This window comes from Hyperolius riggenbachi, chromosome 7, assembly GCF_040937935.1.
Source record: "Hyperolius riggenbachi isolate aHypRig1 chromosome 7, aHypRig1.pri, whole genome shotgun sequence".
NCBI lineage: Eukaryota > Metazoa > Chordata > Amphibia > Anura > Hyperoliidae > Hyperolius > Hyperolius riggenbachi.
In genome coordinates this window covers 257,171,406-257,187,324 of record NC_090652.1, presented here as the reverse complement: position 1 = coordinate 257,187,324, position 15,919 = coordinate 257,171,406, and the positions used below count along the sequence as shown (strand labels likewise).

General features: G+C 44.8%; 1 protein-coding gene across 3 annotated transcripts in view; it reads right to left on the bottom strand.

The window, feature by feature from the left end:
* Positions 1–15,919, bottom strand: part of LRP2 (LDL receptor related protein 2) — a 304,101-nt gene that overhangs the window by 81,532 nt on the left and 206,650 nt on the right. For all 3 annotated transcript variants that reach the window (XM_068245578.1, XM_068245579.1, XM_068245580.1), the window contains 6 exons: positions 11,752–12,047; positions 10,112–10,628; positions 8,415–8,567; positions 4,304–4,474; positions 1,215–1,438; positions 473–650 (listed from right to left, as the gene is read on the bottom strand). In XM_068245578.1, coding sequence (XP_068101679.1) covers positions 473–650; positions 1,215–1,438; positions 4,304–4,474; positions 8,415–8,567; positions 10,112–10,628; positions 11,752–12,047 — 1,539 coding nt within the window. The remainder of the gene's footprint in view (positions 1–472; positions 651–1,214; positions 1,439–4,303; positions 4,475–8,414; positions 8,568–10,111; positions 10,629–11,751; positions 12,048–15,919) is intronic.

Sequence of the window (15,919 nt, the reverse complement as noted above, 5' to 3'; positions counted from 1 at the left end):
CATAAAATCAATATTAAAAGTTAAAGAGATCAGAGATGTATTCATTTTTAAATAATGTACTCTTTACCATCTGGATGGGGAGCACTTCTGACAGTTCTTTATATTCTTTGTTGGTAATAACTTATGTTATGTTTCCAAGCCTTTTCTGGTCAGCAACTAACTAAGCAGTGGCAGTGTTCTCCCCAGAAGTTCTTACCAGTAGGTTGGCATGAAAAAGTAGCTGGGTAGGGCGTGACAGGGAATGACGGGGCCGGCACAGCTCTGCTTACAGAATAGGAGGAGGATTAGGAGGGCGAACTGATGACAGCCGGGTGCTCAACAAAAATAGCAGGGTGGAGCACCCGGCTAAAAGAACCTGGGGAGAACACTGATTGGCCAAACAGGTTGTATATTTCAGTTAATATCAACCAAAATGTTGTGTATATTTTACGCAAATACTGAAACAGAGTTTGAGTTTAGCTAGCGACCTTACCTCTCGCTGTCAGCACACAGGAACTGAGTACTGGAGCATGATGGGAGACAGCGCACTACGTGTCCAAACTGCATGGCCATGAAATTGTCTGGACATTCACATGTGTATCCCTGTCCTCCATCCTTAACAAGACACAGGTGGGAGCAGCCACCATTGTTTCTCCCGCAGGGGTTATTCACTGAGAGACAAGACAGAACGGTAAATATCTGATGTATTAATAACCTGTTTAATAACCTTAACTTATTTGTACTGTATTGTCTTTACCACCCCTCCCTACACACTCTCACACAAACACACACACACCATAAAGCACACTTGGATTTCTGAAGAAGTGTTCTTTGTTCATGAAATACATTGAGGTTGTTGCAGATAAGTGCACTAGTACTGCCATACAGACAGCCCACTGCAATATTACCGTTTCTACCGGCAGAGTGTATGTTATGAGCACAGCCCACAGCATGAGAGTTGCTGCCGTAACAAGCATTACTAGCGGTAACGCGTAATATGTTGTTAGACCTCTGCAGCCAACTCCACTTTTATTGAAGCCAGTAGTACAAAAACATTAGAACAGCCAGAGTAGTCACTTGAGTTAATACATTTGTATCTCAATGTGGTAGTTGCATTTATTGGAGGCAAGTGCACTGCTTCCCTCCTTTTAAACCTTTTTTTTAATATTTTCAAGCTTCATCCTACTATTCATTCATTATAAAAGCAAGAATGCCCATACATAAATGGAACTTACTGATAGGCTGTCTGTACGGATGGTATACATGAATATCGAAGGGTCTGTGGGTGGTGTTGACCAGCATAGCTCGTCCAGACCCATCAAATTTGTTTCCCTTCTCCACAGTCCTGGTGTCCCAGTCAGTCCAGTATATGGTATCTTCAAAGATGGTAATAGCGAATGGATGCGGTAAGGTCCCATCATATACCATATGGCGATGTTTGCCATCCAGGTCTGAGAACCTGCAGGACAATGACAAAGAAACACCACTGAGGCTAATGTCTCATCACACATACAAATCTTTGTGTTCAGATTGCTGGCTGCAGAAGTCAGAGTGAGATAAAGCAATTAATACAAACACTGTCACATCCTACCTTAAAGGGAACCGAGTACCATTTTTACCACCCAGGGCAAATCAATAGCACATTTTTTTTCTGGTTGGACTTGATGGACGGATGTCTTTTTTTCAACCAAACTAACTGTGTAACTATGTAACATAAAAATGCTTGCTTACAATGTGGCTCATAAATTAAAAAAAAACCTTTTTACATTAAAAAGTTAAGCAGAGGCTTTTATTACACATCTTCTGTGGATGGCAGGGCCTGCCTGACTGCAGAAATGTAAGGCAGATAAGTATTGATGTAATTATTTTATTGCACACATTAGCAGGGAAGCAAACAAAAGCTTTTATCAGCAAGGGGTATGGGGAATAGGACACTGTGCTTCAACAATGTTTAGAGAAGTCCCAGATGCTGTTCACACCTTCCCTTGATAAAATAAGGGCAAAGGGAAGGGGAGGGGGAACTTGGCAGCTCCTTTAGCTATTAGAAACCAGGAGACACTGCAGGAAACAATTGTGCTTGGTTCACTTTAAGGCTACAGTCCCATAAACATTTTTTTAAATGCTTGTAAAAGCATACATAGCTGCCTAATAGTGGCATGAGTCTTGTAAACTAGCTCATCTCCTACCATGCCTCTGCAGTATGGGGTTTGAAGCTGTTCATTGGTCAGCTGGATAGCGTACTGGTAAGGCCTTTGGTGTGGGATTGGAGCCCTTGACAAGGGTTTGAATCCTGGCTCAAGCCAGTGCGTAAAATAGCAAGGAGTCTTTGGGTCTCCAGGTCGCCCATGGAGAGTGCCTTAAGTGGCTGGTGCTTTGAGTCCACCAGGAGAAAAGCACAATATCAATGTTCTGAGTCTTTTATGTATGAATTTAGTGCGGTTAGACTGGGTGCAGCTCCCAGTACGAATTGTATTAGCAATACAAATAAATATACTCTGCCATTTCTGTGTTGTCACACTGTTTTCATCAGTATTTTGGCACCTCTTCAACACTGACTGCAAACTCTAACCTCCTTCCCAACACTGAAACCCTTTCCTGATGCCTAAACAATATTAACCTCATTCCAACACCTAACCCTAAACTTCCCCTTGAAGGAATACCGAGATGACATGTGATATGATGACATAGACATGTGTATGTACAGTACCAAGCATACAAATAACTAAGCTGTGTTCTTTTTTTTCAGCGTGAAAGAGTTAACATTCAGATATGCAAGTGGCAGTTTATTTCCAGTTGGGACCTAGTTGGACTATAGTGTAATCCTCGCTGATAAGGAATTACAACAATAAAACTCTTTCTTCACAGAGAACAGCTAATGAGAGCAAAGAAAAGATAAAAGGTCAATAGTTCATAGATTTAAGCTCTGGCACACTTCAAAGACTGTGTCATTGAGCAGAGACAATTAAACATTTAAAACTTAAAAAGGGCTGCCAAACACCTGGGTGCACTTCTGGAAATGGGGAGGGGGCTGACCAATACTTGAGTACACATCTGGCTATGGGCAGGGGGCTGTCTAACACCTGGGTGCCCATCTGCCTATGGGGAGGGGGCTGCCAAAAACCTGAGTACACATCTGGCTATGGGCAGGTGGCTGCCTAACACCTGGGTGCACATCTGGAAATGGGGAGGGGGCTGCCTCATACTGAGGGCACATCTGGCCATTTATATTGGGGAGGGGGGCTTATATGTGAGTCAACAACTTTTTACTGGTTTCTGAGGGAAAAAGGCATCCTTGGCTTATACACGGGTCAGCTTATACGCTAGTATACACGACTCAGGTCTTAGATACTCTCAATAAACAGCTGGACACAGCTTCACCCTAAAATGATGATAGGGAAGTACATTGCTAAGTTTTTATCAACTCAGTTCTGCAACAAACCATAATTATGTCATTGTCATCAAAGGACACCTGAACTGTAAAACAAAACAAAAATTACATACTTATCTTGCATAATAAACAGCCCAGGATGTGGCATCACTGGCAGGATAGGGTTACATACCAATATATAGCAATATATAGATATAAAAAGTGTTTCTGATGCTGACAACAGGATAATGAATGTAAAAGTGGGTATCCTAAATAATTTACTACATTCTACCATATGTCACTAAAGTTCCTCTGTGGGCTAAAAGATACGCAACAGCATAATAACCTTTAAAGAAAAACATTTCTTTGTTACAGCTGACGCAAATCCTTCAATAAATCTGCACTGTGTCTACTTCCTGCTTTCATGGAAGCAGACATAGGCTTAACATCCTGTGTTTGCAAATTAGCAGCTCTGCTATGGCAATGGAGATTCCTGAGCTGACACAGCTGAAGAGATCAAATTACAATGGTGATTAGTCATGGATGAAGGGAAATTAGGCTAAACTCTCTAAATCTGTATAGGGTGCATTTCTCTGTGTATTCCTTCTTTCCTGTACGAGAGTTCAGGTCCACTTGAATGAAAAGCTATGGACAGCATAAGTCTGAAATGAAGGTCTCCTATTTGCAGGCCTGCACAGATGCTTCACAACTAGAACTAGTATCACCGCTCAGTATCACGCATGTGAACCCAATTGTACCTCCTGCCCCATTCCTACTTTAGCCAACTACCACTACTAATGCTTGAACCATTAGTATTGGTAGCAAAACAAAGCCATAAATGGCTGACCTAACAATGACAAATAACAGAAAAGTCAGCAGCCCCGCCAGTGTCAGAATTAGTGATGTCATGGGCTGTATAAACAGTTACCGAGTTGCTTTATTCTTCTATGTACGTACTCAATGTAGTTCAAGTGGGCGTCGGCCCAGTAGAGCTTGTCACTGGTGTAATCTACTGTGAGTCCATTGGGCCATTCAATCTTAGTGGTGATAATAGCAGTCTTGTTCTTGCCATCCATACCAACCCGGGCAATATAAGGCTTGTCAGCCCAGTCTGACCAGTACACATGCCTGTAAAGACAAAAGACTATAAATAGACAAACAGACAAGCTGAACAAACATGGCTTGAGAGCTCTTGTTTTATAACCCTCATTGGGCTTGATAAAGAAGGCAGTATTATGCTTTAACAAATGGATTTACCCACTTTTTTTATATAAGTAAGGTTAGCCTGACAGCTATATCTCTCTACCACTACAAAAAGATCTTGCAAGTAAAAAATAAAATCCACAAGCACTCTGCATGTCCATGCCAGGCAACTTCTATTGTTTAAAAGGAAATAAATATGGTAGCCTCCGTATTCCTCTAACTTCAGGTGTCCTTTAAGAAAGCACAGACACAGTTGTTTATTGTTCCATTCAGGGATAAAGCTTGCAAGGGCAGGTCTCTCTCACCTTTTTTGTATCTTGGAATTACCAATTCTGTATTTTGTATATTGGTGTATACCATTGTCTGTATTATTATATACCCCATATTTGTTTCTTACTTTGTACAGCACCATGGAATATGTTGTGCTTTATACGTCAATAATATTAATAATAAAGGGTACGTCAGGAAGGAGATCAGATTGGTACAGGGTTAAAAGCACCAGCAAGGATCAGGACAATCAAAGGAATAATGTGTCAGGATTAGGGTAGCTGAATGTTAACAGCCACAGAAAAGGTCAGGATAGAGCAGATTTAGGGCTTGATTCACAAAGCGGTGCTAACTGTTAGCACGCCTGTGAAAACCCCCTTAGCGCGTCTAAACAAGCTTTTCACGCATAAAACTTTACGCGCGCAAAACTTTATGCGCATAAAACTTTACGCGCGTACTGCACAGAGCGCAGGGCGCTCCGCGCGAAGTGCCCATTAAAGCCTATGGGACTTAGCGCGCGTAAAACTTTGCGCGCGTAAAACTTTGCGCGCGCAAAGTTAGCGCGCGATCTGATTGAGAAATTCGGTGGTAACCCACTTAGCACCCTGGTTAGCGCGTCTAAAGACTTTAGACGTGCTAAGTAGGTTAGCACCGCTTTGTGAATCAAGCCCTAAGTGTGCCAGCCAGAGCCATTACAGAAGAGGGTTGATAATAGCAGACGGAATTACTATAGTGGAGAGTAAGGCCTCTTTGACAGTGGGACGTTGCGTTTGATGCAACGTTAAAGTCGCACAATGTGCCCCTAACGCAGCGCATGTAAGTTATGAAATTGGATGTTATTTTGCACTGCGTTATGTATCTCTTGGTGCACCGTTTTCGTCGCATACCGATGGAACGAAAAAGGCGCATGCGTTACATTTAAAAACAAATTATATATTACTAAGCATGTGCAACACACATAACGCAGCAGATTTATTGCTAAATGCACAGCATGCAGCACCTAATAAATATTGCTACACGTTATACACAATGATGCAACGTGTGCACTGTGAATGTCGCACAGACTTTGTATTGCTGTGCGTTAGTCTGCGTTATAATTTTTTATAACGTGCGACTTTAACATCCCACTGTGAAAGAGGCCTTAGTGTACTAGTGTGATCATCTAATTAAGGCCAGATTTATGCGTTTTCCACCCCTAGGGCAACTTTTTTGTGCCTTCCATGAGCAGCAGCTTCCTCCATACCACATCTTTAGCCCCCTCTTCCATATGTAAAGGTAGCCACTAATGATATAATTTGCTGAACGATTGATTATGAATGATTCTTCGTATGAACGATCGTAAATGAACGTTTGGGACCACTAATGCACAAAAATCTCCTAACCAATCCAATCAGCATGATCGGATTGATTGGTTTGGATATTTTAGTCCATTAGTGGTCCCAAACGATCATTTACGATTGTTTATACAAAGAATCATTCATAATCAATTGTTCAGCTGTTTATTGTGAAGCTATATTGGATGAAAATGGAGAAATTGTGTGTTTTTTCTATTTTTTTTAACCTTCATTTCCCTTTAACCACTTGAGGACCCACCCTTTACCCCCCCTTAAGGACCAGCGCAGTATTCTGTGATCTGTGCTGGGTGGGCTCTGCAGCCCCCAGCACAGATCAGGTAGCAGGCAGAGCGATCAGATCGCCCCCCTTTTTTCCCCCCTATGGGGATGATGTGCAGGTGGGGTCTGATCGCTCCTGCTGGTGCCATGTTGCGGGGGGGGGCATCTCAAAGCCCCCCTCCGCGGCGACATTCCCTCCCCCTCCCTCTCCTACCTGTCCCCCCAGTGATCGGGGCTGCACAGGACGCTATCCGTCCTGTGCAGCCAGTGACAGGACGTCCTCTGTCACATGGCGGCGATCCCCGGCCGCTGATTGGCCGGGGATCGCCGATCTGCCTTACGGCGCTGCTGCGCAGCAGCGCCATACAATGTAAACAAAGCGGATTATTTCCACTTGTGTTTACATTTAGCCTGCGAGCCGCCATCGGCTATTCACGGAGCCCCCCCCCCCCCCCCCCCCGCGGCTGCTTCCTGGTTAATCAGCCTGCAGCTGGCGACGCAGTACTGCATCGCTGGTCCTGCAGCTGCCACTTTGCCGATGCACGGTATAAGCGTGCGGTCGGCAAGTGGTTAAAATGCATAGAAAATAAGGTAATTACTAAACAACATTTTCACACACTAAAAGCCTAATTTGTCCTTTAAGAGATAATGTAGGTGTGATTAGTAGTAATAAAGTTGTTCACGAATGAATGGGAGCAGTGCTGGTAGGTGAAAATTGCTCTCGGCCTGAAGTGGTTAAAGGACACCTGAAGTTAGAGGAATACGGAGGCTACCATATTTATTTCCTTTTAAACAATACAAGTTGCCTGGCAGTCCTGCTGATCTCTTTGGCTGCAGTAGTGTCAGAATCACAGACCTGAAACAAACATGCAGCTAATCCAGTCAGACGTCAGTCAGAAACACCTGACCTGTATGCTTATTAAAGAGAACCAGAGACGTAGAAGAAATAGATTTATACATACCTGGGGCTTCCTCCAGCTCCATAAGCCTGGATCGCTCCCACGCCGCCGTCCTCCGCCGGTACCGGGTCCCGTAATATCAAGCGCAGTGCGCTCCCTCCGTACTGCGCAGGCGCATGCGTACAAAGCCGGAGGGAGCCCCTGCACATGCGTACAACTGGTCGCGTCCGGCGGAAGTGACGGGACCCGGTACTGGCGATAGAGGCAGCAGAGGATGGCGGCGTGGGAGCGATCCATGCTTATGGGGCTGGAGGAAGCCCCAGGTATGTATAAAATCTTTTTCCATTTTTTAGCTATGCTTCCTCTGGTTCCCTTTAAGGGTCTATAGCTAAAAGTATTAGAAGCAGAGGATTGCATTGTTTAAAAGGAAATAAAAGAAATTGTATTATTGATCATCAGGCGGCAGTTTGGGTTTAATCCGTCATATTCACATCATACGTTCACTTATGCGTTAAGACAATTTTAGAAATGAGATCCATTGCCTTCCTATGGCTGCTTTATTCAATCTTTTCTCCTTCAGAAAATGGACATTTTTTATTATGCAAATGAGGCAAATGAAGAGAAATAATAAACTTAACAAAAGGCAACGAGAAGTTTCTCTGATAAATAGGAAATGAAATACTTTTGTTGGCAGCAGAGACATTTGTAGGCCGGCGTCTGTGGCGGAGACAGGAAGACATTGTACATCTATCAAAGTGGCAATATTAAATGTGAATAATGTGCCAGTGCTTGGCATAGCTCCAACTCATTTGTTCCAAAGTAATGAAGAAAAATCACAAGCAATGATTACCAAGGGAAAATTCAATCATGGCAGCAGTAATGGATGTGCTTCCTGAAAGGCACCTGTTTGCTAAGCTGAGGGAAATGTTAAGTAGATATTAATAAAAGGAGGATATTGTTTCGCGGTGATAGCTGGTTATCTTTCAGGAGGTCTCAGATCGGGAGCTGCAGTGAAGTGTAATAAGAAGCATGCTGTTGGAAACACGAGAAATAAGAGACAATTATATTTCTGGAGCGGTGCCATACCCGTTCTTGGGATGCAAAGCGACAGCTCTTGGGTACTGGAAGCAGAAGGTGTTGTTAGCGTCCACACAGTGGTCAACCAGCCGCTTCCTGAACCTTCCGTCCAGCTCGGCCACACTGAGGCAGTCCTTGTAATCGTCCACCCAGTATATCTTCCTAAAATACAAACGGTAATCATACGCATTCATGTTACAAAGACCTGATGTATAATAATAGTAACAATAAACAACTCATCCCAAGCTTGTATTTGTGTTTTGGATAAGACCGAGATGGGGTGGGACCAATATATGTTTATATTGCAGGACAACAGATTATTAGGTGGATCTCACTTCCTGTTGTGAGTATTTTTTTTCAATTATAATTTGTTAATTTGGGGAATCCTTACCTAACAATGACAGTATCATGGGCTCCCTGGTGGTAACCCTGTAGGATCATACCATATGGTGAATGTACGGCAAAGAGGCTGTGGGTTTGAGTGAGAAAGGACCAAAGGCCATACCCAAGAAGAAGAGAAAAAGTGGACATAACTGGCAGTCTTACACGCCCATAGCATTAAGAGAAAAACAGGCACAAGTATAAAGTTAGTCTATAGCCTCCTTGGTCTTGTAACAGGCTCCATTACGAGCCAGATGAGGCCATGAATGCAAGGATATACCATCGAAGTGGTCTCCAGGTATTAGACCCTGGGTTGTCACAATAAGTTAAGGTGGGTAGAGTCATGTGTAAAATGTGGCTGCTTATATAACATCCTGGGCAGCTACTGGAACTCCGAGCAGCATCCAGAGCTTCACAGATATTATGAACCGCAGTCGTTGGAGAAGGAACGTACAATATGTCCACAGAAATGGATGCAATCTTTATATTATCTGGATACAACCTTCTTTAGGCTTGGTAGAAACCTCATCGAAGCAGTTAGATACAGTGCTAAGGTAGTTATTGTCCTGGATCAATGAAGCTCTGAAACATTGTACAATCCATACACTCAGGTTAAGTTCAATTAGATACAGTACTGTAGCGTCAACAGGAGAGGAACCATCGGCTCAGTTGTGATGACCTGTGTTCTGTGCTTGTATATCAAAACGCTGCTTGCTTCTTGCAAAGCACACTTGAATCAAGTTACTGGCAATCCAAGGAATTAGTAATTTATGTTGGGTAGCCAAGTTAGGAGGTATCATGGAGTAAGTTATGTAAGAGTATTCTAAGCCATTACAAGGATATGACGGGGAAACAGTATTGTGCATTATATATGTAGGGGTTGAGGAAGGAGTAATAGTGAGATCTTCGAGGGGTGAACACTACTTAGTACATTATACTCAAGTGTGTTTACACTTTTTGTTAGTAATTTGCTTCTTAAATTACGATTGACGTGAGAAGAATAGGGAGGCTGCCATATATATTTCCTTTTAAGCAATACCAGTTGCCTGGCAGCCCTGCTGATCTATTTAGCTGCAGTAATATCTAAATAACACCAGAAACAAGCATGCAGCTAATCCTGTCAGATCTGACAATAATGTCAGAAACACCTGACCTGCTGCATACTTGTTCAGGGTCTATGGCTAAAAGTATTAGAGGCAGAGGATCAGCAGGATAGCCAGGCAACCGGCATTGCTTAAAAGGTAATAAAAATGGCAGCCTCCATATCTCTCTCGCTTCAGTTGTCGTTTAAGTTGTACATGTAAAATATATGAACAGTTCTTTACCTGCCAACCCAGTCAACTGCTAACCCTACACCACGCGGAATGTCATTGTTAATGATTGTCTCTCTGTTGGTTCCATTGAGGAACATTCTCTCCATAACTCCTCGTCCATAGTCAATCCAGTAGAGCCTCTCTTCAACTCGGTCAAAGTCCAGAGCCACCACATTGGACAGGCCTTGCAATATAAGCGAGTAGAACTGTGTGTCCACAGTTAGGTTTCGGATATAGTAGCGGTTGCTGAATATAAGGTAGGGGGCGATGTTGCTGTTCTGGCGGCAGCTTCTTCCGTCAGGTTCCCGGATGTAGCCCGGAGCACACTTGCAGATGTAGGAGCCGGCAGTGTTCTCACACATCTGGCTACACACTGAAGGAGATTCCATACACTCATCAATATCATCACAGGTCCGCTTATCGGACATCAGCTTGTATCCGGGTCGGCAAGAGCAGAAGAAGCTGGTCTGTGTATCTGTACAGTTATGGTCACAGCCGCTGATTGAGGCATCATTGCACTCATTAATGCCTGCAGAAAATAAATTAAAGCAAAGTGATCAAAAGATTAGCAAGAGAGCTTCTGGACTTATCCAAGAAACACAGAAAGATGCCAACTAAGGTCACGTTCACATTGGGTGTTAAGAAACGTATGTGTTGATGCACGTTGTATAATGTGTTTCAGTGCGTTGCAGCACTCTTTTTTTCAAGCAGACCCATACGTTTTACACGCGTTTAAATGCGCTTCAACACTTTTCTGTTCAGCATGTTTTGCTTATTTGATGTAGCAGTAGTCAAAGATTTGTTTTCATTTGAAAATGTGTTTTTATTAGGGGTAAAAAATGCATTACTATGCGCTTCTATGCACTAAAAAAGCGCACCCTTTCACTTGCATTGCTGTGCGCTTCACAGCACAACGCACAGAAACGCATGCAACACCACGTTTCTCAAACGGACAGTAACAAGGCGCATAGATGTGAATGTGGTACATTAGATTTAATGGAAAAAGCTGTACCTAGCAAAGCGCACAGCGCAATGCACTTTGAAAAGCGCACAGCAACTTCCCTAGTGTGAACGAGGCCTTACAGTCAGGAAGTTAGAATTTTTAGAAGGAGATTAGCAGTATTAGGCCTTTTATGCACTTCCTATATCTTTGTATAGCTCTGCCCTCCCAGTGATGCTTAGCCTATGTTGATTAGATATGCAGAAATACTCACCCCCAGAGCATTCTGGGAGACAGGTATATTTTTTACTGGCTTTAAAGCTCTCATTACCCAAACATTCTGCAGAGATCACCTGACAGGACAAAATAATTTGCCACTAAATTTCAGAATGTAAATCTGGCATGATTTGTTGCACGCTGCAACTACTGGGACATGGCTGTATGTTCAGCTGCTTTCTTTACTTGGCTTAAATTGCGCTTTGAAAAAAATGTTACTTCCATTTCAATACACTGTTATTTGACAGACCCCCAGCCTGTATTATACGGGTCACAGAAGTGCTGTGTGAGCAGGCCTACTCCTCAGTAGGGTTATTGTACTTTCAGCAATAAATAATAAAGCTCTCTGGTTCAGCTAAGCCTGAGGGACCAACTGAAATTTAGCAGTTGCTCTGTTGTACAAGGTGGTGATTAATATACAGAGCCTTCCACGCACCACATCCCTTCTCATCGCTGTTATCTGAGCACTCATCTATCCGGTTGCAGACTTTGACAGCTTCAATACAGTGGCCATTGTCACACTGGAAGAAGTGCGGGGCACAGGTCGGCTCCGGAGTGCGACAGCGACTTTCCAGTTCATCGGACTCATCCCCGCAGTCATTGTCTCCATCGCAGACGTAGGCCCTGTTTATACAGCGGCCGTTCTGACAGGTAAACTGGTGCGCCTGGCAGGTGGGATAGGTGCATCCTCTTTCATCGCTGTTATCTCCACAGTCGTTGCGTCTGTCACACCTGAAAGATCAAACCATTGGTATGAGATTCCTTTCTTGGGGAATGATTCGAGCTTTGTTAAGGCACACCCTGGCAATTAAGCACACACAGAACCATTGAATAGTACAAAAAACTGCCCTCTTAAAGCCGGACTGCCAGCCATAAAATGAAATTCCATTTAGCCACTGCTCTGTGTTTTTTATGCAGTCTACAACTTGACCCTGCATTGTAAGCATTCCAATATAATCAAAAATGTTTCTGCTGTAATAAATCTTATCTCAGTCAGTCTGGCTCTATTTGGTACATTGCTGGGGAGAGGGAAGCTTGTTATCTCCCCTCCCACATTCCTGCTCCTCACTGATTGGCTGAGTGCAGTTCAGTGTGACACGAGGCTGAGAAGGGAAATACTTTCTATGCTGTCCTCATGTGTTTACAAAGCAAGCTGGATGTGACAGTGCAGTTTGTAGGAGGAAAAAAAAGAATAAGGGAGAAAATGACATCAGGATTGGCTTCAGTCAGAGGTAGTAAAGATAGAAAATGAAAGAAGTTTGCTCTTTATTTACTGTATAAGATTCACTGAAATCAAAATGTGGGCAGTTTATCATATGGACATACAAGTAGAAGAAGTATTTATCTACTTATATATGTGCTTTCTCTCTGGGATAGCATGGCTGTCCCTGCTGATTTAATTATTGAAGGCAGTTTAGTGATAGGTCTGCCAAACCCTTCAGGCCCGGTTCATACATTTTCGTTTTTGCGAATTCGCTTTCGCCCGCACATCTAATAAAAGTCAGTGGCATCGCTTTTTTGTATCTGAATGTCCTGTCCAAAAAACCCCCACAGAAACACAGGCCTACTGTAATGAATAGCGGAGATACCGCCGCATGGGCAAGCGGCATGGCGGCTATCTCCACGTCTCAGCCAGCGGCTGCTGCCAGGCAGCAGCGTGGTATTGCTTTGCCTGGTCCTTCTAGTTCACACAGATGGAGAGCTACGCGCGCGCCAGGACCTTTATGCTGCTAGAAGAGGAGTCAGCTGATCAGGCCGATTAGCTGACTCCAGCTATGCTCTGGATTGGCTGAGTGACTGGGGCGGCGCTGTGGAGCACTTTTAGTATATATAGGACTTGCCTGTCACTTGCAAGTTGTCTGCTGTTGCGAACAGTTACGTGTTAGCGTTCAGACCTGAGTCAGATCTCACAGTGTGTTAGAACCAGCCGGAGCTGGGAATTCACACTGAGTCAGATTCCATTGATAGCTTAAAGTACTATTGCTTGCTACTATTTATGTGTTAGACTAGTTCCCGGGTGTTGAGACCCAGGACCTCACACCTAAGACTAGGAGATTACTGCATTGCTACTGTTTATGTGTTAGACTAGTTCCCGGGTGTTGAGACCCAGGACCTCACACCTAAGACTAGGAGATTACTGCATTGCTACTGTTTATGTGTTAGACTAGTTCCCGGGTGTTGAGACCAAGGACCTCACACCTAAGACTAGGAGATTACTGCATTGCTACTGTTTATCTGTTAGACTAGATCCCAGGTGTTGAGACCAAGGACCTCACACCTAAGTCTAGGACTGTGACACATTATTTGTTACCTGTTATGACCTTTGGCTTTCCTGACTACCCTCCTGTCCTCTGATTCGGTACTTCTGCTCATCTGATTATCTGTTGCCAACATTGCCTGTACCTGGATACCGAATCAGTCTTCCGCTTCTGTACTTTGTCTGTGCGTGTATTGCCGACCTGGCTTGTCTCACCTTTCTGGCTGTCACCTAGCCCTTGGGTGATCAGCCTTACTGTACTCCTGTGACACCTGCTCTTCAGGAGGCCATCAGGCAGCATAGCCAGTGGATCTCTACCTCTCTAGGTCCAATGGCTGCAGTACAGTCTGATTCCCTGCCTCTCAGGGAATCCTTGGCTGCAGTGCAGTCTGATTCCTTGCTCATGATGGAATCTCTAACTGCAGACCAATCCTCATCATATCTCTCCAATCAGTGGTCCCTGCCCCTCAGGTGTCCACTGGCTGCAGTACAGTCCGATTCCCTGCCTCTCAGGGAATTCTTGGCTACAGTAGTGTCTGTATCTCCCGATTCTCGGGAGATAACCTCTCCGATTACTGTTGCACAAGACACTATACTACATTGGGTGTCTTGTGTCTAGCTATACTAGTATTATTGGTGATTCTGCAGATCATCACATAATCAGGTATAGCATCTGTATTATTGGTGATACTGCAGACAGACGCGTAACTAGGGGGGGGGGTCGGGGTAGGACACGTGCCCCCGGGCGCTAGGTCCCCGAGGGCACCCTGATGAGCTGCAGGGTTTTTTTTTGGGAGGGGAGCAGCGCAGAGAAGAGGGAGAGCTGTGGGCAGCGGTGGAGAAGGGGGGCCATCTCCCCCGCCTTCCCTCACCTTAGTGCTCTTCCTCCCTCGCTGTCGGCTCCGCAACTAATGTCCAGGTGGCTGGCGCAGCGGGCGGGACTTGCCTCCGTCTCGCTCCAGTGCCGGAAGTTCGGGTCCTGCAGCCGCTGCTCTGGTCTGGACCAGACCAGAGTAGCGGCAAATCCATTCCGCGCTGCGACAAGACGGAGGTAAGTTCCACCCGCCGCTGCCAGCCACTCGGACATTAGTTGCGGAAGGGGACAGCGAGGGAGGGAGAGCACTAAGGTGAGGGAAGGGGGTGGGACGTCTGCCCTTCCCCACTGTGCCCATAGCTCTCCCTCCACTGCGCTGCTCCCCTCCTGCTGGGGGGGGGGGACACCTGGCTACCTATTCTGGGACATATACCCCTGCCTACATATACTGGGGACATATACCCCCTGACTACTTATACTGGGCACATATACTCCTGGCTACATATACTGGGCACATATACCCCTGACTACATATACTGGGCACATATACCCCTGGCTACATATACTGGGCACATATACCCCTGGCTACATATACTGGGCACATATACCCCCTGACTACTTATACTGGGCACATATACCCCTGGCTACATATACTGGGGACATATACCCCTGACTACATATACTGGGGACATATACCCCCTGACTACTTATACTGGGCACATATACCCCTGGCTACATATACTGGGCACATATACCCCTGGCTACATATACTGGGCACATATACCCCTGGCTACATATACTGGGGACATATACTCCCTGACTATATATACTGGGCACATATACCCCATGCTACATATACTGGGCACATATACCCCTGGCTACATATACTGGGCACAAATACCCCTGGCTACATATACTGGGCACATATACCCCTGGCTACATATACTGGCACATATACCCCTGGCTACATATACTGGGCACATATACCCCTGGCTACGTATACTGGGCACATATACCCCTGGCTACATATACTGGGCACATATACCCCTGGCTACATATACTGGCACATATACCCCTGGCTACATATACTGGGAACATATACCCCTGCCTACATATACTGGGGACATATACCCCCTGCCTACATATACTGGGGACATATACCCCCTGACTACATATACTGGGCACATATACCCCTGGCTACATATACGGGGCACATATACCCCCTCACTACATATACTGGGCACATATACCCCTGCCTACATATACTGGGCACATATACCCCTGACTACATATACTTGGCACATATACCCCTGACTACATATACTGGGCACATATACCCCCTGACTACATATACTGGGCACATATACCCCCTGACTACATATACTGGGGACATATACCCCCTGACTACATATACTGGGCACATATACCCCCTGACTACATATACTGGGGACATATACCCCCTGACTACATATACTGGGCACATATACCCCCTGACTACATATACTGGGCACATATACCCCCTGACTACATATA